The sequence below is a fragment of the Dasypus novemcinctus genome, chromosome 4 (genome assembly GCF_030445035.2).
Source record: "Dasypus novemcinctus isolate mDasNov1 chromosome 4, mDasNov1.1.hap2, whole genome shotgun sequence".
Classification (NCBI taxonomy): Eukaryota; Metazoa; Chordata; class Mammalia; order Cingulata; family Dasypodidae; genus Dasypus; species Dasypus novemcinctus.
The window spans coordinates 44,101,805-44,125,075 of NC_080676.1; the positions used below are offsets into that span (position 1 = coordinate 44,101,805).

At 38.0% G+C, this 23,271-nt stretch overlaps 1 protein-coding gene and 1 pseudogene across 1 annotated transcript in view; one reads left to right on the top strand and one right to left on the bottom strand.

Moving 5' to 3' along the window:
• Positions 1–976: 976 nt before the first annotated feature.
• The window catches only part of LOC101441311 (solute carrier family 2, facilitated glucose transporter member 2-like), a 78,727-nt gene continuing 56,432 nt past the window's right edge, over positions 977–23,271 (bottom strand). Inside the window, exons 5-11 of the mRNA XM_058295278.1 lie at positions 18,539–18,654; positions 17,465–17,627; positions 13,016–13,203; positions 10,762–10,866; positions 3,028–3,129; positions 2,161–2,364; positions 977–2,073 (exon numbers count right to left, since the gene is read on the bottom strand). Coding sequence (XP_058151261.1) covers positions 1,873–2,073; positions 2,161–2,364; positions 3,028–3,129; positions 10,762–10,866; positions 13,016–13,203; positions 17,465–17,627; positions 18,539–18,654 — 1,079 coding nt within the window. The 3' untranslated portion in view covers positions 977–1,872. The remainder of the gene's footprint in view (positions 2,074–2,160; positions 2,365–3,027; positions 3,130–10,761; positions 10,867–13,015; positions 13,204–17,464; positions 17,628–18,538; positions 18,655–23,271) is intronic.
• Positions 14,158–15,480, top strand: LOC139438760 (ribose-phosphate pyrophosphokinase 1 pseudogene; annotated as a pseudogene).

Genomic DNA, 23,271 nt, shown 5'->3' on the forward strand with positions numbered 1-23,271 from the left:
GGTATATACATATGATGGAATACTATTCAGCTGGAAGAAGAAATAAACTTGGGACGCATATGACTACATGGATGAACCTTGAAGGTATTAGGTCAAGTGAAATAAGCCAGACCCAAAGGGACAAATATTGTATGGTCTCAAGATATAAACTAAATATGAATAATAAATACACAGAATTAAAATCTTGAATATAGGTTACTAGGAGATAGGATGTGGGCTGAGAAGTAGTACTGGTGTTTAATTTATGTAGAACTTTTAATTGGCTTGACTGTAAAAGTATGGAAATCAATAGAGGTAATGTTACTACATTATAGTGAGTATAACTGAAAGGGCTTGTTTATAAATGTGATTGTGGCTGAAAGGGATAGTTTAGGGATGTAAATGTCAAGTGAAAGAAATCTAGAGAATAATCTAGGGACTAAATAACAGTGAATCTGGTGGTGGATGAGGATTGTGATGAAGAGTACAAACACTAGAATGTTCTATGAAGCAGAACAAATGTATGTCACTATTACAAGGTGGTAAGAAGATGCTGATGTACAGGAAAATACCATTAATATAACTTATGGACTACAGTTAAGAGCACTCTTGTAATATTCTTGCATCCATGTGAGAAGGTACTATATCAGTGTTAAGGGTCATTAATAGCAGGTATGGGATTTTTTCTTTTGGAATAAGAAAAACATTCAAAAATTTAATGAGGCAGTGACTGCACAACTCTGTGATGAAAGTAAGAGCCACTGAGTGTACACTTTGGATGGATTGTACAATGTATGAGACTGTACAACATAGTGAACCATGTAGTAGAAGTTGGACTGTGGATAGCAGCATAAATATGAGAGTGTTCTCTCATGACTATAACAAATATACAAAACTAATACATGGTGTTAAAGATAGGGGTGTATGAAAATGTATACCAAATGTAAGCTATAGACCATAGTTAGTAATCTTTTATATTTTTATTTTTATTTTTTTAAGATATATTTTTAATTTTTATTTATTTATTCCCTCCCCCTTCCCCCAGTTGTCTGCTCTCTGTGTCCATTCGCTGTGTGTTCTTCTGTGACTGCTTCTATCCTTATCAGCGGCACCAGGAATCTGTGTTTCTTTTTGTTGCATCATCTGGTTGTGTCAGCTCTCCGTGTGTGTGGCACCATTCTCTGGCAGTCTGCACTTTCTTTCTCACTGGGCGGCTCTCCTTATGGGGAGTACTCCTTGTGCATGGGGCTCCCCTATGTGGGGGACACCCCTGCGTGGCAAGGCACTCCTTGTGCGCATCAGCACTGTGCATGGGTCAGCTCCACACGGTGCAAGGAGGCCCGGGGTTTGAACTGCGGACATCCCGTGTGATAGACAGATGCCCTATCCATTGGGCCAAGTCCATTTCCCAGTAATCTTTTATGATGTCCTTTCATAATCTGTAACAAATGTTCCACAATAATACAAGGTGTTGATGGAGAGGTGACGTATGGGAATTCTGTACATCATGCATGATTATTTTGTAAATTCACAACTTCTCTTGTAAAAAATATATTGAGAGTAGATGTGGCTCACTGTTGAGCTCCTATGTCCCACATGGGAAGACCTGGGTTCAGTTCCTGGGGCCTCCTGAATAAATAAAAATGAACAACAAGCAAAACAAACAGAAAAGTCACCTCAGGGGGGCGATTTGGCTCAGTGGTTGAGCACTGGCTCCCCACATATGAGGTCCCAGTTTCAATCCCTGGTCCTAGGTACCTCAAAGAAAAAAAAAAGTATATATGAAATGGTAAAATAATATTTCAAGATGTAGAAATAAAATTCTCTAGGACTCATTGTTTTAAAAACATATGGTCTTTCCTATTTCTGTTTATGTCAAAAAGCAGGTAGCCTTTACACAGTCTCTGTAGCTCCAAAGAATTTCATTTCTACGTCAGTGTTTGGCCGTTGGGAAGAGTTCCCATTCTTTTGGAATACTGCTGCAATTTCTTCGAAGAACTTTCCTTTGATTTCTGGAACTTTAAAGAATGTAAACAAGGCAAAGAGCAGCACCATTCCAGCAAAGATGAAAAATAGATAAGGTCCACAGAAGTCCTGGACAGAAGAAAACACAGAGTTCCAATTAGCAGCTGCTTGACCCTATCTATGTTCAGTAAATTTGTACAATATAAGGCTACTTACTGCGATGTATGGCAAAGACAGGGCTACGATGAAATTGCAGGTCCAGTTGCTGAATGCAGCTACTGCTAAAGCAGCAGGACGTGCTCCTTGACTGAAAATCTCAGCCACTATGAACCAGGGGATGGGGCCTGGCCCAATTTCAAAGAAACTGACAAAGAGGAAGATGGCCGTCATGGTCACATAGCTCATCCATGCAAACTTATCCTGAAGAGAAAAAAAGAAAGTTGGAACTTCGATAATTGGCTGGGTCTTCCTTTAGTTGAGTAGCCTCCCACTGAGTTTAGAGATGACCAGCTCTCTTCCTGATGTGCGTATGTACAATTGAGTATACTTATTCTAGTCTGAGCCATGCTTATATCTTTTGAGCATCATTAGAGCAAATCCCCTGGATGGAGACTTTATATGATGCTTAACCATTTTGCTGTGAAAAAGGTGAGGCAAGAGTCCACTGGCCTTTGCTCTTGCCCATACCAGGTTTCTGGGCTCGGTGCATGATCATCCTGTGAAATAGCAGAGGAAGGCGCTGGGCTCAGGAGAGGTTCAGGTACTTGCCTGAGGTGAAGCAGGCAGCCACGTGGAAGACCTAGGGTTAGAATACATTGGGGCTGACCCCAGAGCTGGGCTCTCACCATGCTGTACACTGTCTCTCTGGGCAAAAAGCACAATTTACGTGCTGATGTCCAGTCTTCAAACCTGAGAAACTAGTTGTCTCCCTTTTCTTTACATAGCTCCTTTGTGTGATATGTCAGTTCTCAGGCTTCATTTCATAAGTCAATTTCAAATACTTTTGACATACCGAGTACTTTAACCTTGACAGAGGTGCTGTCATCTGGTCACCAAAAAGCTCAGTGCAAACACCAAACTTACCCGTAGCACAAGTCCCAGTGACATGAAGATAGCACAGAAAAACATCCCACTCATTCCAATTAGAAACAGAGAGCGTTTCCCTGCCTTCTCCAAAAGGAATACCTAGGAAAATTAAAAAAATATTTTCTTAGATTTATAAGTCAACAGATACTGACTTTAGACTTAAATAGTTCTTTTCTTCCAAAGAGCCTGGAAGAAAGCAGTTCTATGATTTCTTTTCACAGAGAGAGATCTAAGGAAGGTTAGTGACTCTTTCCCAGAGTCTCCGTAAACAGAGGTAATCAACAAATGCCTGCTTAACTGAGCCACATTGATTGGATTAGGCCTTTCTAGAGGTAGAATTGTAGCTGTACTGCTACTCTAGGATTATTACCTTGGTTACAAAGTTCAGATGCTATACATCTTGGGTCACTCCCAATAGATTTCCTGTACATTTAAAATGTGAAGGTTCAGCATAAAAATGTCATAAATTTCTCTTCTGATAATTATCCTGTTATAATTAACTACAGAAACCTGAAACAATACAATCAATTAGTTATTAGCTGTTTCCATCCAATATTCTGACTACTAATAAAAGTCAATTCATGACCATTCCCCTGCCATCATGCTTAATTTAATCCTTTTACCACAATCCTCAGGTTTGTGCTTTTATGGTGTAGATAAATGTACCTGTTGTTGGATGTAAACTATTAGTTTGAATAGAAAGCCTTTAGCAAAGGATTAAAGTCTTTCTTATCCTATTTCAGTGGCTATGTCATTGATTCCTTTGGGTCTCTGGACCTTTACATTTATGGATAAAGTTTACACTTAGCTGAGACCAGAGTTTGTTGACAGACCTCTTGCTTGCTCAAGGTTGGTGAGTCACAAAAAGGATTACCTGTGACAGTTTCTCACTTTGCAGAGTAAATTGACTAATTGCATCCATCTATCAGTATAGCAATGATACCCATAGTATTTCGAGCTTTGGCTCTGAAAAATATCTGGGAAACATTTATTTTCACCAACATTGAAAGTGCCTTTCATCTCAGAGGTACATTCATACGTCAGAATGCATGAGAAGCAAATACCAACATTTCATTGTTGAGAAAGAAGTGGGAAAAAACTAATTGTACATTAAAATATCTCTGTACATTGTGACTTTCAATGTTGACTTGATGACTCTGTCAAGCTGTCAAGAAAATAGAAACATTTCTTCAGGATCAAGAGCTTTTAATATATATCAGATTCTTTCGTTTCTGAAAAATTACTTGCTATTCATTGTTCATTGGGAAGAGTTTTATTTCCATAATAAACTCTAAAACTACATGCCTTGAAAATTGAGTTGGAGTCTCTCCTTCAAGCAGGCGAGATCAGCATTGTAGGGTGGAGGTGAGATTTGTTGCTTGTCAGTGTCTAGAGTTGTCTGCCCAACCATAATCCTAATCTTTGCCCCAGACAGTGTATGTCATCTGAATTCTGGGTGACAAGAAAGAGTTTGGTGGCCACTGCTTCTCCTCCAGGTCTATCTTCCATCGAGTTTTCTTCATATTTCTTTCCATGTTTTTTCTCTGAAGATTACAGAATCTCTTCTACAGATCCATTAATTGGAAAACAATATAGAATGGAGACCATATTTCAGCAAGGAATTAGGCAAGTCTTTCTCTTTTCCTGAATTTTCATTTAGTTTGTTCCTTCCAGATTGGTGAAATATCAATATATTATCAACATTTATTTCTATTTGCATGCATTTATTTGAAGGATATTCAGAATTTCTTAATATTGTTTAACTTGAAAAAGGTGACTGGGTAAATGAAGGACTGTCCTTGCATGTTTTTAACTTAAAGCAACTTTTCAAAATCAAATGTAATTATATGTTAACAGAATAAAAATTTTTAAAACCACAGAACTGTAAAACACAAAGAATATACAATACTAATGTAAACTATGGGCTATATTTGCTAGTATAATTAAAATAACATTTTTTCATTTATTTTAACAAAGGTAATACACTAAAGCAAAATCCTAGTAATAGGGAAAGTTGTGTATGTGAGGGAAGGATATGGGGAGGGGACTCTATACATTCTGCATGATTTTTATGTAAAACAACTTCTCTAATAAAAAAGAAAGAGAAAAACCACAAGTGTTATTTGTAGTCCTGAAAAGTTAGAGAAGTGATTAAGGCTGATTTTTTTGAAAGTTACTTCACTCTCCTGCTTGAAAGTTGTCATAGGAAAAAAAAGGATGTACTCTTAAAACACATATTTAAAATAATCAAAACACTGTTTTAAATAAAATAACTCCTCCTCCATACACAGGTAGAGTTGGGGGAGGGAGGCAAAAAGAAAATTCTGCAGGTGTCCCCTGCAGTTGTTTTCAAATATTGGGTTTTCCAATCTTGATGCTTTATATATCAAATCCTATTACAAAGAAAGTACTGTAATTACAATCTGCCTATCAGAAAAATATGTTGCATAGATGGCAGAATTTGTAAAAAATATTATCCCAGGAGGCAAAAGGATACAAATAGTCCCTTGAATTGTATCCCAAATAACAAGCCTTCATGCATTTAGAGTAGCATTTGGCTTGAATAGGAATTGTCTCTAAAGGAATATCTGCAGAACCACTGGGGTTCTGTTGTTATCTGTTTATCCTCCTCTTTCTAAGGTCCAGCTTTGTTTAATTTGACTGGACAAACCTGCTTTTTGACTAGGAAACCAGGATGTAATTTATTGGCCACCCTAAAGGTGGTTAAAAGTCTGTGCAGAGAGGAGATGATGTAGCTCAAGTAGTTGAGTGCCCACTTCCCTTGTATGAGGTCTCAGGTTCATTCTCCAGTACCTTCTAAAAACAAACAAACAAATGAAAAAACCAATTCTCATTGGGGAACAATTGTAGCAAAGTGGTTGAATGCTTGCTTAGGCCTTGAGCCTCAAGAGACTTGCAACTCCTACCCTCTGGTTTATTGGACTTACCCTGGCCAGCTAACAGAGAGGTGAAGAGGGTCAACCATCACACGAGGGAGTGCCTACAACTGCAAGGAGGAGAATTGCATCCATCATCCATGTGGAATCTCAGCCCCCTCTTGATATAGAGGTGGAGTGGACATAACCATCCCAGGGTTCACAGAATGGAAGAATAGAGTATGGATTAGAGCGGTTTTACTGATATTCTATTCTGGAACTAGTGTGATTAGTAATGGAAGAAAATGTAGCATTGATGTAAAGAAAGTGGCCATGGTAGCCGCTGAGGGTAGGAAGAGTGAAAAAATGATATGATGTGAGGGTATTTTCAGGACTTGGAGTTGTCCTGGGTTGTACTGCAGGGACAGTTGCTGGACATTGTTAAGTCCTGCCATGGCCCACTGGGTGGACTGGGGGAAAGTGTAAACTATAATGTAAACCACTATCCATGTGGAGCAGCAGTGCTCAAAAATGTATTCACCAAATGCAATGAATGCCCCATGATGATGAAAGAGTTTGTTGCTATGGGAGGAGTGGGGTGAAGAGAGTGGTGGGTTTATGGGGACCTCTTATTTTTTTAATGTAACATTAAAAAAAATAATAAAGACAAAAAAAATTTCTGTGCAGAGAAGGAAAAACAAGCAACTACATTTTGTTTGTCCATTCACCTGTTGATAAACAGTAGGGTTGCTTCCACTTCTCGGCTATTGTGAATAATGCTGAAATAAACATTGGTGTTTGATATCTTTCCAAGTCTTTCTCTTTTCCTGAATTTCCAAGTCTTGCTTCAATTCTTTTGGGTAGTACCTAGGAGTGGGATTGCAGGTCACATGGAACTTCTGTATTTAATTTTCTGAGGAACCACCAAACTGTTTTCCATAGTGGCTACCATTTTACATTGAGATTAACATGTTTGAGGGTTCCTATATCTCTGAACCCTCAACGAAACTTATTTTAAATTTTATAAAAAAATAATAGCCATATTAGTTAGCGTGAAAGTTATCTCATTGTAGTTTTATAATGTGTATTTCTTTTTTTTTATTGGTTTATTTTTTGGTTTTGGCTTTATTTTGTACACTTATTAATTGAAAATATAAGCAATAATTAAAAATAAGAAAAAAACAGTTGAATGAAAGCATACGTTTCTCAACTAAATGTACTGGATTTGTATAAATATTTTGAATCATACATATGTTACACAAATTATTTGCTTCATAATAATGAAATAATACACTATTTGTCCTTTTCTGTCACGCATGCTTCCCTCAACCTAATGTCTTCCAGGTTCATGCATGTTTTCATATGATTTATGATTTACAGTTGCATAATATTCCATTGTGTGAATATATCAGAGTTTGTTTCTCCATTCTTCAATTGATGGGCACCTGAATTGTTTTCAACTTTGGGTAATCATGAATAATACTGCTGTGAACATTGGAGTGCAGATATCTGTTCACATTACTACTCTCAGTTCTTCTGATAAAACACCCAGTAGCAGTATTGCAAGGTCATGTGGCTTGTCTATATTCAACTATTTTAGGAACTGCCAAACCATCATCCACAGTGACTGTACCATTCTGCATTCCCATCAATGTTAATAAGGGTTCCTATCTCTTCACATTCTTTCCAACACTTGTAGTTCTCTATCTTTTTATTAAAGGTCATTCTGATAGGTGTTTTCTTTAATGGCTAATGATGTTGAGCATATTTTCATATACTTATTGGCCATTTTAACATCTTTTTTGGAGAAACGTCTATCTAAATCTTTAATCTTTTCAAAAATTGAATTGTCTTTTTGTTGTTGAGTTGTAGTTCTTTATATATTCTGGATATTAAACCTTAATCAGATATAAGGTTTCCAAATATTTTCACCCATTCTGTAGGTTGTCTGTTTACTTTCTTGATAATGTCCTTGATGCACAAAAGTTTTTAATTTTGATGAAGTCTATTTTATCTAATTTTTGTTTGTTCCCTATGTTTTTGGCATAAAATCAAAATATTTATTGCCTACTATAAGGTCCTGAAGGTATTTCCCTATGTTTTTCTGTAAGAGATTTATAGTATTAGCTCTTATATTTAGGTTGTTGATACACTTAGAATTAATTTTTGTATGTGTTGAGACATATGGGTCCACGGGTCCACATTCTTTTTTTTTTTTTTTTTTTTGCCTCTGGATTTTCAGTTGTCTAGCACCATTTATTGTAGAGACTATTCTTTTGCTCATTGAATGGATTTGGCACCCTGTTGAAAGTCAACTGGCCATAGATGTGTGGATTTATTTCTGGAGTCTCGATTCTATTTCATCAGTCTAATATCTATTTTATCACAGAACTACACTATTTTACTTACTGTAGCTTTGTAGTAAGTTTTGAAATCACAAGTCCTTCCATTTGTTCTTTTTCAAGTTTCTTTTAGCTATGCAGAGCCTTTTGCAATTCCACCAGATTTTCCATTTCTACAAAAAAAAGGGGGGGTGGGTGGAGAAGCTGTTGGAATTTTGATAGGGATTGCATTGGGTTAGTAGATTGCAGATTGCTTTAGGTAGTATTGGCATCTTAACCATATTAGATCTTCCAATGCATGAACGTGGGATGACTTTCCATTTATTCAGGTCTTCTTCAGTTTCTTTCAAGAATGGTTTATAGGCATCAGTGTATAAGTCATTTACTTCCTCGGTTAAATTTATTCCGGGATATTCTCTTATGTTGTAAATGAAATTGTTTTCTTACCTCCTTTTCAGATTGTTCATTACTGGTGTATAGAAATTGAACTGACATCTGTGAGTTTATTTTGTATCCTGCAACTGAGCTGAAATCATTTATTAGTTCTAGGAACTTCCTTATGGATTCTTTTTTTAAATATTTTTTATTTACTTTTAAAACATATTTAGATTACTTAAAAAAATATAAAGGATTCCCATATGCCCCACTCCTCACACCTCCTATTTTTCCCCACATTAACAACTTCTTTCATTAGTGTGGTACATTCATTGCAATCGATGAACATATTTTGGAGCACTGACACACAGCATGGATTACAGTTTATATTGCAGTTTATACTGTCTCCCACTCTATTTTGTAGGTTATGGCAGGATATATAATGTCCTGTTTCTGTCTTTACAATGTCATTCGGGACAATTCCAAGTCCCGAGAATGCCCCCATATTACACCCCTTTTTCCCTCTCCATGCCTTCAGCAACTCCAATGGCCACTGTCTCCACATCAATGATATAATTTCTTCCATTGCCAAAATCACAATAAGTTTATAGTTGGATACCAGTGAGTCTAGGATTTTATTCCCCAGTCCTGAGGATTCTGGGATGGTGATGTCCACTCCACCTCTAAGGAGAGGGGGCTTTAATCCCATGTGGCTGATGGATGGGACTCTCTGGCTTGCAGTTGTAAACTCTCTCAGTTTCTTGGTGTGGTAGTTATCTGACTTCACCTCCTTGCTAGTTGTCATGGGTGAGTCCATTGAACTGTATAGTAGGTATTGCACCTCTGCTGAGGCTCAGGGCCCAGCTGGAACACAGATAGCCCAGAGATTCAAGTTTCTTGGCTACCAACTCCAACACCAATGATAGGTTCAATAAAAGGGACAAAAGGGGCATATGTAGATAAGTCACATCTGAGTCCAACTCTGTCACATTCAGGAGCACAAACTCAAAAGTAGGTCCCACTGGTAAGCACCAAACTCCAGAGCTATCTGCCATAAATGTAGGACCTGGGTGTTTTTGGAAACCTCAGTAGACCCACCATTTGGAATAGTAACTACTTTGGCTATCTATGAGATCCTGCTGAGATATGCATAAGCATTACCTCACTCATGACTTCCCAACTCATTTTGAAGTCTTTTAGTCAGATGAACTCATTTGTCTTTACCATTTCCCCCTTTTACTCAAGGTCTTTTCCCAGTCGCATCACCAGCCAATGCTTGGTAGTAATCCCTCAGTGTCAGGGAGGTTCATCTCCAGGAATCATGTCCTACACTGGGAAGATGGTAATGCACTTACATGCTGAATTTGACTTAGAGAGTGGCCACAGTTGAGCAACAAGAGGGCTCTCAGGAGGTAACTCGTAGGCACCATACAACACTAGGCAAAGTTGCAATTTCAAGAGCAAAAGGCTCATAAGCATAGTTGTCAATATCAAGGGCCCATCAATCCTTCTTCGCTGGTCCTTGCCCCTATACTTGGGGGATTCTTATGGATTCTTTGAGATTTTCAATATAGAAAATCAAGTCATCTGTGAACGGATAACTAGACTTCATAGACAGGGCCTTGTTTATTTTCCTCTAGCTATTTCAGCAAAAAACACATTAAATTTGGAGAAAAAAAAAGATTTCTCCAAGAATCATCAGGATAGAATATCATTGGAATCATGGAATGAGAGGAACCTAGGTAGAAGAGCCAATATTGATAGGGATGAATCAGCCATGGGCTGATTCCCAGGGACTTAAATATAGAGTGGAGGAGAAGAAACCCAGGGATTTACACAATGTATTCCACAGTGAGTTGTTAATTTACACTGTGTTCCACAGTGAGTTGTTAATTCAGAAGACAGTTACTAAATGGGATCCCAACAGATGGAGAGAAAGAGTGTCCATCTTCTTAGTTATGCCTAATCATACATATAGTGGTAATAACAAATAGGATCTCTTCCCATGACCCTCTTGGCTATATAAACCCACTGCACATGGACAAGTCATTGATCCCTTTTGAGATCACAAGTTTACACCTCACCCCCCACACACACACCCCTTTCTGGACTGGGGGAAAATTAAAGTATTTACTTACAAAGAGAACAGTGAAAACTGTGTTGAAAATACCAACTCCAACTGTTGCATAATCAGGTGGGCTAATTCCAGCCATCCGAAAAAGTCTGGTTGAATAGTAAAAGATCTGAAAAGTAAAAACAATTCAGCCTTAATCAAAGACGCTAATGCACAGGGCTTTAAATCAAAAAATATTTTAGTACCTATAACATCAGAGAGATTTTGTATACCCTCTCCTTCCAGGAAAGGAGAATCCAGTCTTCCTTTTATGTTCAACACTTTCTGATTACTTAAAATCTCTCCATACATTTAGCAGAAAACTCTACTACTGCATTTTCTTTCTTTTTAATTTTTCAATTTTTAAACATTTTTGTTAAAGTCTAATATATATGTAAAAGAGCAAATATCAGAAGTGTAAATCTCAATTAATTTTCTTAAACTAAACACAACTGTGTAATCAGCACCAAGTGAAGAAATAATTTCCATCCCTCCAGAAAGCCCTTACATGTCTTCTGACCCAGTTGGTGGCACAAACTACACTCCTACTTCTAACCTCATAGATAAATTTTGCTTAGTCTTAAACTTTATACTGGTGGAACCCCATATGTTCTATTTTGTGTCTGGCTTCTTTTGTGGAACATTACTTTTGTGAGAGTCATCTATATCATTGTATTTGTAGTTTGTTCAATATCATTGCTATACAGTCTTGTATGGTACTGATATAGCATAATTTATTGACCAATTCTACTATTTATGCACATTAGGGTAACTGCCATTGAGAGTGATTAAGAATAGTGTTGCTATTGGCATTTAGAACAATTCTTTTGGTGAGTAAAACATATATATATCTAGGAATAGAATTGATGGGCCAAGTGTATATATGTGTTCATCTTTGGTAGATACTCTCAAACAATTTTCCCAAGAAGTCATGTCAACTTTATGTTCTCACTAACATATATAAGAGTTCTCGTGCTATCACATTTAATCCAGAGTTTTCCACTAGTCTCAATGGAGATAGAGAAACCCGGTTCACATGGTGCCTACTTGCCTGTTATTATTTTGTTATTTTGGAATAGAATTTTAGGTCATTCTGCCATTCTCTCATCCTCTGTCTTCCTTTCCCATATAACATGTCCTGTTGCTGGCACCTTTTCCAGCAGACAGGGCTGGTACAGGAGGACTACAAAGACTATGTGTTCAGTGAGTAGTCGTTGACAGCACACAGTGAACTGTCTCACCATTTTTAGGCTGTCCATCAACCTCAGAGTGAACATTTCCTGGATGCCTTTCTAAGTCAGGCACTGTGCTGGAACAGGTAGAGAGTTTCAGAGGGACTAAATGTCATGCCATTAGATATATAGGCAGAGTGGAGACAGAAGACACCATTTTGGGCTCTGCATCCCAAAGTTATAGAGAGTATTAGACAAAAATGAACATTATCCCATTTAGGGGACAGAGATCATGGCAGAGTGTATCTGGATTGTAGAGTTTTGTGTCTCTTTTTTCTTCAAGTGATGGGACTTACTTCCTTTACCTCCCCCAAATCTTGGCCCATCTATCATTCTCTCTCAGCGTGACCCTTGTGGATCTACTTTTGGCCTGATACACTATGGCAGAAGCCCAGTCATATTTTTAACGTCAATGTAAAGGTATAAGTGTTATTCTTTATCTAGTTTCCTAACAATGTTTATGGTTTTTCCTGTTCCTAATAGTAGATACATTCTAGTCTATATAATATAGGGGTTTCAATTCAAAATCTGAAAGCTAGCTACTTTATTTTTTAGTATGTTTTTCAGTCATGCCTTAGCTACCCTTGCTCACCATCAGTTCACTCCGTTGTATATTCTATGTGCTGCCTCTTCAAATGGTATGAAAATCTGTAGGATGGCAGAGACTGAATTTGCACCTGCCTAACTGGTAAATTGCCTTTAGGGTATAGGGAGGCATAGAATTCTTTTTGCCCTGGTTATCAGAAGTCCTAACTTTGATACTCAAGTTTAGAAGCCCTTATAATTACAGATTTTGGTATAGTTATTCTCCTTTTCCCTCTTTTTATTTAAATACCATGAATTTAGACAATTTTTAAAAGTTGAAGTCAGTTTTAAAAAGTAGTTAAAGTAAATCAAAGAAAATTAATGCACACTCAAGACATATTTGTTTTAGTAAGACATGTGATTTCAACATTTTAAAATGTTAACTATTTAAACTTATACCCCTTACCCTGTCTACCTAATTTTACTTTGCTCTGAAGAGTTGGAGGGAGTTCTTAAACCTACTACATTGATTCCAGAGAATTGCTGAGCCATGTGGAGCATCAGTGCTACTAGAATGGGCTTTCGGTAGCTGGACTTTCTGAAGAGTTTAATTATGGAGACTTCCTGCTCACGTGATGCTTCTTCCTTTTCTTCTCTCATCTCAGTGATGTCTTTGGTGATATCATCAGATCCTCTGAGTCTTCTCAAGCCTGTCCACCAAAATGATCACAGTCAATCTAATATAGCCTGTGCATAAATTCAAACTTATTTTATATCCAAATATGCCTAGAAAGCCAATTGAGAAGTATAAACTCCATGGGCTTTGGATATTCAGGGAGGATGCAAGCCAAATGTGTCAAGCTTACCTGGAATGTGGGGGGTTCATGCTAAAAGCTTACCTGGAATGTAGGGGATATATGTTAACTCAAGCTTACCTGGAATGTGGGGGAATATATGTTAAGTCGAGCTTACCTGGAGGAAACAACCTATCTAATACTCAGATAAAACACTTGAAGAACAAAAAGTCCTTTTCAATACAAGCACCATTTAACTCCCCATCCTTGTTTCCTCTGTATAAAAAGAACCCAAAAATTCTATTCGGACTTGGTTTTTATCAGGACAAGAGTCCGCTGAGTCCAGCTGGTTGAAAGAAATCATCTTCCTTCTCAGAATTCTCACGTCCTGACCTTTGATACTCCATGCACCCAACTTCTCTCTGCTACTACAAATCAACTCAGATTAAAACAAAAGTAAATTTAGTTTTGTTAATAAAAGAGCTAGAGTTCCCTTGTCCCTTTTGATTACTTAATAATACGGGTGTTGGAAATTATTTTTTGTTCAATTTAACTCTGCTCTTCGATTAACATTTGTAAACAGAATATATGGTTTCATTTCATGACAAAGAACACTATGATTCTTAGTTCCTTAGAAGCATAAAGCTGGAAGTTCTTCTAGAAAGCTCTGTTTGAGTCCAAAATCTTCCATGGGGCTTCTGGTTTGGGCTGGAGTGAATGCTTATGAGTGTGAAATGACAAGGAGCAACCACACTGAAGTGATTTTTGCCTGCTCTTCCTCACTGAAAGGCTTTGCTGGAAGAGCAGCAGCAGCCAGCAGCCAGGCCTCGTGAGGGACCTCAGCGCCCCTTTTGCCACAGCAAGGCCTGGATGCCCCAGAGGAAGAGGAAGGTAAGCTCCGCCAGAGCAGCGGGAAGGAGGCGCCCAAAGGGAGGTCTGCGAGGCTAAACGCGCTCCTGTGAATGTGAAAGCGAAGACAAAGAAGGCGCGGGAAGGGACAAGCCCTCAGACAAAAAAGTGCAATGAAAAGGGAAAAGGGGAGCAAAGTGAAAACTAGCTGAAGTGACCAATGAAGAAACTAAAGATTTACATACAGAACACAGAGAAACTGAAGATGGCAGAATAGCAACACCAAGGGGTTAGTACCGGGTCTCCGTCCGACTTCAGCTCCTGCCTCTGCAGCAGCAGCAGCGATCTCTGAGCAGAGTTCCCAGGATACCAGGCCAAGACGCTGAATATCAAAATCTTCAGCTGCAGCTCCCACCAGGACTTAGAAAATTGCCGACCGCCTGGGCCTGGAGCTAGGTAAGGTGGTGACTAAAAATTTCAACCAGGAGACCTGTGTGGAAACTGGAGGGAGTGTACTTGGAAAGGATGTCTAGAGTGGTTGTGGTGAAATCAACAACAGTCATGAAGCTTTGGATTATGATTAATGCCTGCAAGATCTCTTCAGCCAGTGGTTACTGGAGTCATCCCATGCTTCCCTTATGCGCGGCAGGATAAAAAGGATAAGAGCCAGCTCCATCTCAGCCAAGCTTGTCGCAAATAAGTTTCTGTAGCAGGCGAAGATCATATCATCACCATGGACCTACATGCTTCTCCAATTCAGGGCTTTATTGATATCCCAGTGGACAATCTGCATGCAGAGCCAGCTGTCCTGAAGTGGAGAATATCTCTGAATGGAGGAACTGCACCATTGTCTCACCAGATGCTGGTGGAGCCAAGAGAGTGGCCCCCATTGCAGACCAGTTGAATGTGGACTTTGCCTCGATTCACAAAGAAGGGAAGAAGGTCGATGAAGGGGATCGCGTGGTGCTGCTGGGAGATGTGAAGGATCGAGGGGCTAATCTTGTGGATGATATGGCTGACACATGTGGCACAATCTGTCATGCAGCTGACAAACTTCTGTCAGCTGGAGCCACCAGAGCTTTTGGTATCTTCACACATGGAAAATTTTATGGCCCATCAGTTTCTCAAATCTCAGTGCATGTTTTGAAGCAGTAGTAGTCACCAATACCATACCTCAGCAGGATACGATGAAGCATTGCTCCAAAATCCAGGTGATCGACATCTCCATGATCCTTGCAAAAACCATCAGGAGAACTCACAATGGGGAATCTGTGTCCTACCTGTTCAGTCATGTCCCTTTATAATAGAATAACTTCTGAGGCTTTCTAAAAATAAAATCAATCCCACCCCTTGTTTTCCCTTGCTTTTGATTTAAAAGTTATGCAGAACATCTAGCTTGCTCCAGTGTTGCTTTCTACATCCCAGTTTAGGTATATTAGAGCTTTTCCTAAATTGAGGAAACACTGCCTGAGCTTAATTGTTGGAATTTCCTACCCACATTGGCTCATTCTGACTGCTTTAATTTTGTGAGCCTTGCAGCTTTAACTACAGCTCAGCTGTAGCAAGATTTCATATTTTTTAGGGTGTCCTATAGGGGTGTTTGAATGTGCCTAGGGAAACTTAGATGACTTTGCATGTAAATGCTTCAGGGTTTTCTTTGGTCAGAGCAATTAGCGACCTTGCCAGCCCCGTTCCCCTCTTCCCAAAGTGTCACAAGTTCTCCAAGGTGTCTGCTAAATTACTGCTAGAGCCCTAGGGAACCCCAAACCTAGTTCTGGTTGCTGAGCTTCCCATAAGGTAGAGGCAGGCAGCTGTCAGTTTGAGTAGCCACTGGGTGGAGTCCTGAGGGGAAGCTCCATGAAGAAGCAAACGCTTCTTGGAAGGAAGACGACTGATCGCCATCACCTTGGGGTCGATGTATCCTGGATTCTCCTTTGTTCCTCTTCCTTTTGATTTGGTTTTACCTTCAGCCATCTTGACCTTGTCCCAGCCAAATATCCTCTTGGGGCCAAATGATCGGCATACCATAGTCTTATGGAAAGATGTGTAATCTAACTAGATGATCTTGCTGTAGCTTAATCTTAGCCTGCTGCCACCATGGTAGTAGATCTTGGGTGGTGGTGTGGTTAATGCCTTTCAATTAATTTAATATATTTCATTTTCTTCTTCCTTCCTTTGATCTGTTCAGCCTCTCAAATGACCTGAGATTTTTGTTAAAAAGCATGGTGTTATTGTCTCTTGTAAAGGAAACTGATAAAGTGCATTTATGTAAAAAGAAAGAAAATAGAGAAACTGAAAACAAGGAGAGTCCAGCCTCTGATGTAGGAGGAGAGAAAGAAGACTGGTCTGGTTAGTACATATACGATGTCTTATCAGTGGTCCCTGTTTCTCCCTTCTTGTACAATCCAAGGAATATTTTTATCAGCTATTTTGTAAATGCAAGATTTTTAGTACCTTTAGAAGAAACATTTTTAAAAGGAGATTGGAATCCCACCTCATCCCTTTTTTTAAGTGTAAATTTTTTCTAAAGAGGAAAATCATTTGCTGGTTGTTTATTTTGGGATAAAACCAGAAAATAGTGGGGTATTGCATTATGGGAGGCTTTGACTATCTAGGTTGTCAATTTAACATTCCACTGGGGGCTGGCAGTTTTTACGCCCTATAACACAACACACACTAAATGGTGATTTGGAATCACAGTCATGCATTCAATGTGTTGAACATTTTGAATTTCTTCTATTCCCATGTTTTTTAGTATATGTCTCTCTTAAAACCACTCCCTGATCTTGGTTCTCCCTGTTAGAACTCTATAACATTTTTGGTCATGTTAGTCCAGTTTTTCTAATAATTTTATGTGCTGTAAAAGATTGGAAATGTGACTCTATAGTATGCATGGTATTTGTGTGTGTGTATGGTATTGTAAATTGGTGGGAGGTAAAGATGTAACAGCTTACAAACATTTGAAGATAATGGTACTTGATAGCCTCTTAAGGAAAACTTGCCTCCAAATTTTAAGCTCGAAAGTCATCAGAACAACCTTAGAAAAACAATTACTTAACAGTTAAACCATGGGGATTTGTTTAAAAAAAAAAAAAAGAAAAGAAAAACAATTACATGGCTTTTTAGGTTTTGGGTACAAACATTAAGAATGTGAACAAACTGTTAATAATGTCTGGCTGATCTTCAAAACAACCCATAAAACCTCAATTATAAAGAAAAAAAGAAAGGCACTGCTACCAATTTCATGAACAACTATTCAGGCACACTGTTTTGCATGCGCTGATAATTCCAAAGCAACAGGAAAAAGAAAAACAACCCTCATACTTACTATCCTTTGCTTTGACTTCCTGATCCACCTTGATATAAAGGTATCTGGGGCTTTCTGGACAGAAGAAGAGCAGAAGAGACTGTAGGACAGTTGGCACAGCAGACAGGCCAAGCAGGACGTGCCACAGATCGTGATTGCCGAGGATAAAGTGGAGGCTAAAAATCTGAAACAGGAGGTAAGAAGCATATCAACTGCAAAACATTTTGGGCTTGCCTTTTGCAATAACTTGTTGAAGAAGCACTTAGGCTATTTAATTATATTTCCTAACAAGTTTGGTTCAGTTACACACAAGGTGAAAACTATATTAACTAAATTAGATTTCTGTGTTATACAAACAATTCACTAATTAATGAAAACAATTTTACCAATTCCAACTGGGAAATTTAAGATGGGACTCAACCAAACGTTTAAAAACATATTTGATATTGAAAGACACCTATTTATATCAAAAGAAACACACAGCTCTGTTCTCCAGGCAATGAGATGGAATAATGCTATATTAAAATCATGAATAACTTTAGACCTTTGTTTAAGAATTCTCTCTGAGAACTTAGAATGGGATTCACTCAAAGGACGATTACTCTGCTGAGAACCAGCCTTGTGGTCCCTACTCCGTGACTCAGAGACTGTCCCCTGAAGAGCCCAGGGTTGAGTTCCATGGAGTCCCTGTGAGACCAGGGGCTAGGAGGGTGCAGGCCCCCAGCAGCTGAAGAGCTGCTCTGGCCGTATGTATATATTAGATTTCCATTATGATTCTTAAAACAAAGGATATCCTGGCTGCCAAATATTTGAAATTTCCTATTCCCTGAAATCGGACTAGAATAATTTAATTCTAGAATAAATAGCTCCAGAACTTCAAGACTGGCTGGAGGCTCATCAGGTCACCTCCAGCGCCCAATCCACAACTCCAAGGAGAAAAGTGGGGAGTGGTAATAACGTGGCTTTGAGATCAAAGGCCTGTGTCTCCACATCACTTTCACCACCACTGTGGACTTGGTTTTTTTTTGTGCTGATCTACAGTGAGAGCAGACAGAGAGGGAGAGGATGATGAAGTAGGGGATGGGGTGTTTTTACCTGACTAGTAAGAATGCCTGTGACGATGCCCAGCTCATGGCAGGTGCCAAGAGTGCCCCTGAGAGAGGTGGGAGTAATTTCACTAATGTACATTGGAACCAGGCCTGAAATGAGCCCTGCATGAAACAAGAACATGAGTTAAAGCACTGCCAGCATCATCGCAGTAATAATGATTTGTTATAAGTACAGTCAGTATCCTGGCTGCATATCCCCCTTGAGAACATTGGAAGGAGGGTCTTTTGTCCCCTGTCATAGAAACAATTTATGGAAAGAGTATCTTTTTTCCCTCTTGCCCTTTTTCTTTTTTTAGGGAAGTTGAGAGTTTACAGAATAATCAAGCATAAAATACAGGATTCCCATATTCTACCTGCTTAATATCTTGCATTGGTGTGGAGAATTTGTTACAATTAATGACAACACATTTTATAATTGTACTATTAATTATAGTGCATGGTTTAACTTAGAGTTCACTTTGTAGTACAAAACCATGGATTCTTTTATAAATTTTTCTTCTGTTACCTTACATACAATTTAGCATATCTTATTATAACACATTCAGATAAGTATATTTTGCTGCTGTTAATTGCATTCACAGAGTTTGTGCTAACATCACTACTATCCATTTCCAAAATATTTCCGTCATTCAAATAGAAACCCTGTACGTTTTATTCCTAACTTTCCATTCCCTAACCTCGCCCTCTCCCCTGGTAAACTATATTTTAGATTCTGACTCTATGAGCTTGCTTATTCTAATTATTTCATATCAATGATGGTACAATATTTATCCTTTCGTTTCAGGCTTATTTCACTCAATGTGATATCTTCAAGGTTCACCCATTTTATCACATGTATATGGATGTCATTCTTTTTTATGGCTCAATAATATTCCCCTGTGTGTATATACCACATCTTAGTTGACCTTTCATCAGTTAACAGACACTTCAGTTGCTTCCATCTTTTGACAATTTTGAATACTACTACTATAAACATCACTGTACATATATCTTTTCAATCCCCTGCTTTCAATTCTTTGGGGGCATACACCTAGTAGTGGGATTGCTGGGTCATACAGTAGTTACATATTTGTTTAATTTATTGAAGTATATCACTCATACATAAACATACACAAACAATAAGTATATAGTAATAATTGTGAACTTACAAAACAAACCAGCATAACATCATACAGGGTTCTCATACCTCACCTACCTCCAATACCTTGCATTACTGTGAAACATTTTTAAGTAATGATGAAAAAACATCCTCAAAATTTTACTACTAACCAAAATATCTTAAATTTGGTGTGTGTTCCCCCCAAACCACCCTATTATTATTATTATATTATTTATACTTGAGCCTATAGAAACAAAAGCATGTAATAAAAGTTGTGAACTTACAAAGCAAGCAAGCATAACATCGTAAAGGGGTCACATACATCAACCCACCACAAACACAGTGCATTGTTGTGAGACATTTGTTACAAATTATGAAAGAATATCATCAAAATCTTACTACTAACTCTAGTCCACATCTTACATTTGGTGTATTTTTAACACAACCAACCCTATTGTTTATTATTTTAAATTTTTTATTATAGAAGTTATGAACTTACAAAACAATTATGCACATGTGCAGAATTCCCATACAACACTCCTCCATCGGCACACACACTGTGGTGGAATATTTATTACAGATTATGATAATATCATCAGATGATTATCACTAACCATGGTCCATAGCATATATTTGGCACTTTTTCCACACTCCCCCATTATCAACACAGTACATTTTTGGCATAGATGCATGAACATTATAGAATTGCTGTTAACCACAGTCCATAGGTCACTCCAGTTGTATTTTTCCCGTGCTTATTCACACTCCCACCACCCTGTAATAGTGACGTACATCAGCTCTAGCTCACAAAGGACACTCTTGCATCTGTACCATCAAGCACAATTCTCATCCACCTCTTGGTTTACTGTGTTATTCATTCCTTAGATTATTTTCTAGCTTTCTTTCAACTGACATTTACATCTCTGGACTACCCTCTCCAGACACATTTCCATTTATAAACTAGCTGTTTCTCACTATAATGTGTTACCATCAATCCTATACATTTCTATACTTTTACAGTAAAGTTAATTAAAACTTCTACATACATTAGACATTAGTAGTCCATCTCAATCCTCTTCTTATCTCCTTTAAGAATCCATCACCTCCCACCAAGTCTTGAAGATGTTTTCCTACATTTTCTTCCAGCAACTTTATGGTTCTTGTTTTATATTTAGGTTTCTGATCCATTTTGAGTTGATTCTTGTATAGGGAGGAAGATAGGGGTCCTCTTTGTTTCTTTTGGCTATGGATATCCAATTCTCCCAGCACCATTTATTGAATATAGTGTTCTGCCCGAGGTGGGTGGGTTTGACCGACTTGTCAAAAATCATTTGACCATAGATATGAGGGTCTGTTTCTGAACCATCAGTTCAGTTCCATTGGTCTAGGTTTCTATCTTTATGCCAGTACCACACTGTTTTTACCATTGTAGCTATGTAATATGATTTAAAGTCCTGAAGTGATAGTCCTCCAAATTCACTTTTCCTTTCTAAGTTGTTTCTGGCTATTCTGGACAACTTACCTTTCCAAATAAATTTGCTAATAGTGTTTTCCATTTATTTTTAAAATGCCAGTGGAAGTTTTATTGGGGTTGCATTGATTTTGTATAGCAATTTGGGTAGAATTGACATCTTAATGATATTCACTCTTTCAATCTATGAGCATGGAATTTTCCTCCAATTATTTAGGTATTTTTTCCAATTATTTAGGTCCTTTTTAAAATTTCTTGTAACAATGCCTTGTGGTTTTCTGAATACAAGTGCTTCACATCCTTGGTTATATTTATTCCTAAATATTTGATTCTTTTAGTTGCTATTGCAAATAGAATCTTTTTCTAGACATCCTCTCTAGATTGCACATTACTAATGTCTTTTAAAGAATATTTCATCTGATATAAGTATGTTACTCCAGCTTTTTGGTTGTTGTTGTTACCGCATGCATGGGATATCTTTTCTGGCTTTCACTTTCAGTCTTTTGGTATCCATGTGTTTAATATGAGTCTCTTGCAAACCACATATAGATGGCTCATATTTTCTTATCCATTCTGCCAGTCTGTGTCTTTTGATTGGGGAGTTTAACCCATTAACATTCAATGATATTACTGTAAAGGCAGTCCTTATTTCACCCATTTTGACCTTTGGGTTTTATCTGTCTTATTTTATTTTCACCACTCTTTTAAGACTTTTAGTTACTTTTACTTATATAATCTTCATTTCTAGACTCTCTTCCAAGCCCCTCTCTCATGTCTTTTCTTTTCAGATTATAGCACACCCTAGACATTGCCTGCAAGGCTGGTCTCTTTGTTATAAACTCTCTCGGATTCTGCTTACCTGTGAATGTTCTAAACTCACCCTCATTTTTTAAAGACAATCTTGCTGGATATAAGATTCTTGGTTGGAAGTTTTTCTCTTGCAATATCTTAAATATATCATACCATTCTCTTCTTGCCTCCATGTTTTCTGATGAAAAATCAGCACTTAATATATATCCCTTATGTACTATGCATTTCTTTTCTCTTGCTGGCTTCAGAATTCTCTTTTTGTCTTTGGCATTTGACATTTTGATTAGTATGTGTCTCAGAGTTGTTTATTCAGATTTTTTTGGATGGGAGTACATTGTGCTTCTTGGACATGGATATCTATATCCTTCAACAAAATTGGAAAATTTTCAATCATTATTTCTTCAAATATTCCTTCTGCCCCTTTTTCAATCTCTTCTCCCTCTGGGACACCCATGACATGTATGTTTGCACAACTCTTGCTGTCATTTAGTTCCTTGAGACCTGTTCAATTTTTTCCATTTTTTTCTTCATCTGTTATTTTGTATGTTCACTTTCCATTTATTTTAAAAATGCTGTTGGAAGTTTTATTGAGATTGCATTCTATCCGTATATCAATTTGGGTAGCATTGACATCTTAATCATATTTAGTTTTCTAATACATGAGCCATGTCTTCAAACTCACCAATCCTTTCTTCTGCCTCCTCAAACCTGCTGTTATATGATTCCAGTGTATTTTTTATTTCATTTAATGTGCCATTCATTCCCATAATATCTGCTCTTTTTCTATGTATGCTTTCAAATTCTTCTTTGTGCTCCACCAATATCTTCTTAATATCCTTAATCTCTTTAGCCATCTCATTGAATTTATAAAGGAAATTTGTTTGAACATCTATGATTAGTTGTCTCAGTTCCTTTATGTCATCTGGAGGTTTATCTTGTTCCCTTAACTGGGCGATAACTTTCCTGTAATTTTTGTTGGTGTCTCGGCATCTGGATTACTAGATTATGTATTTTGAGCACAGTTTCTCTCTTTAGGGCTTTATTACCCTTGCTGGTTGTGTAGTAGGAGAGAAGGATATAGTTAGTACTTTAAGCTGTGGAGGCTTAAGCTGCCACATTTCCCCAGGGTCCAATGAAGCTTTTCCAACTTTTTCCTTTGTCAAGGGTAGGGACAGAGCCACAGCTCTGTGTAATAATCTAAGTCATGCAGGCCTAGAGTGTAGCTGCCTAGAAAGACTGATGAAGCTTCACACCCTTTCCTACCCTGCTTGGGGCAGAGATGAAACTGCAGTCATGGGCAGCAATCTATGCCATGCAGGACCAAAATGACCACAGTTGC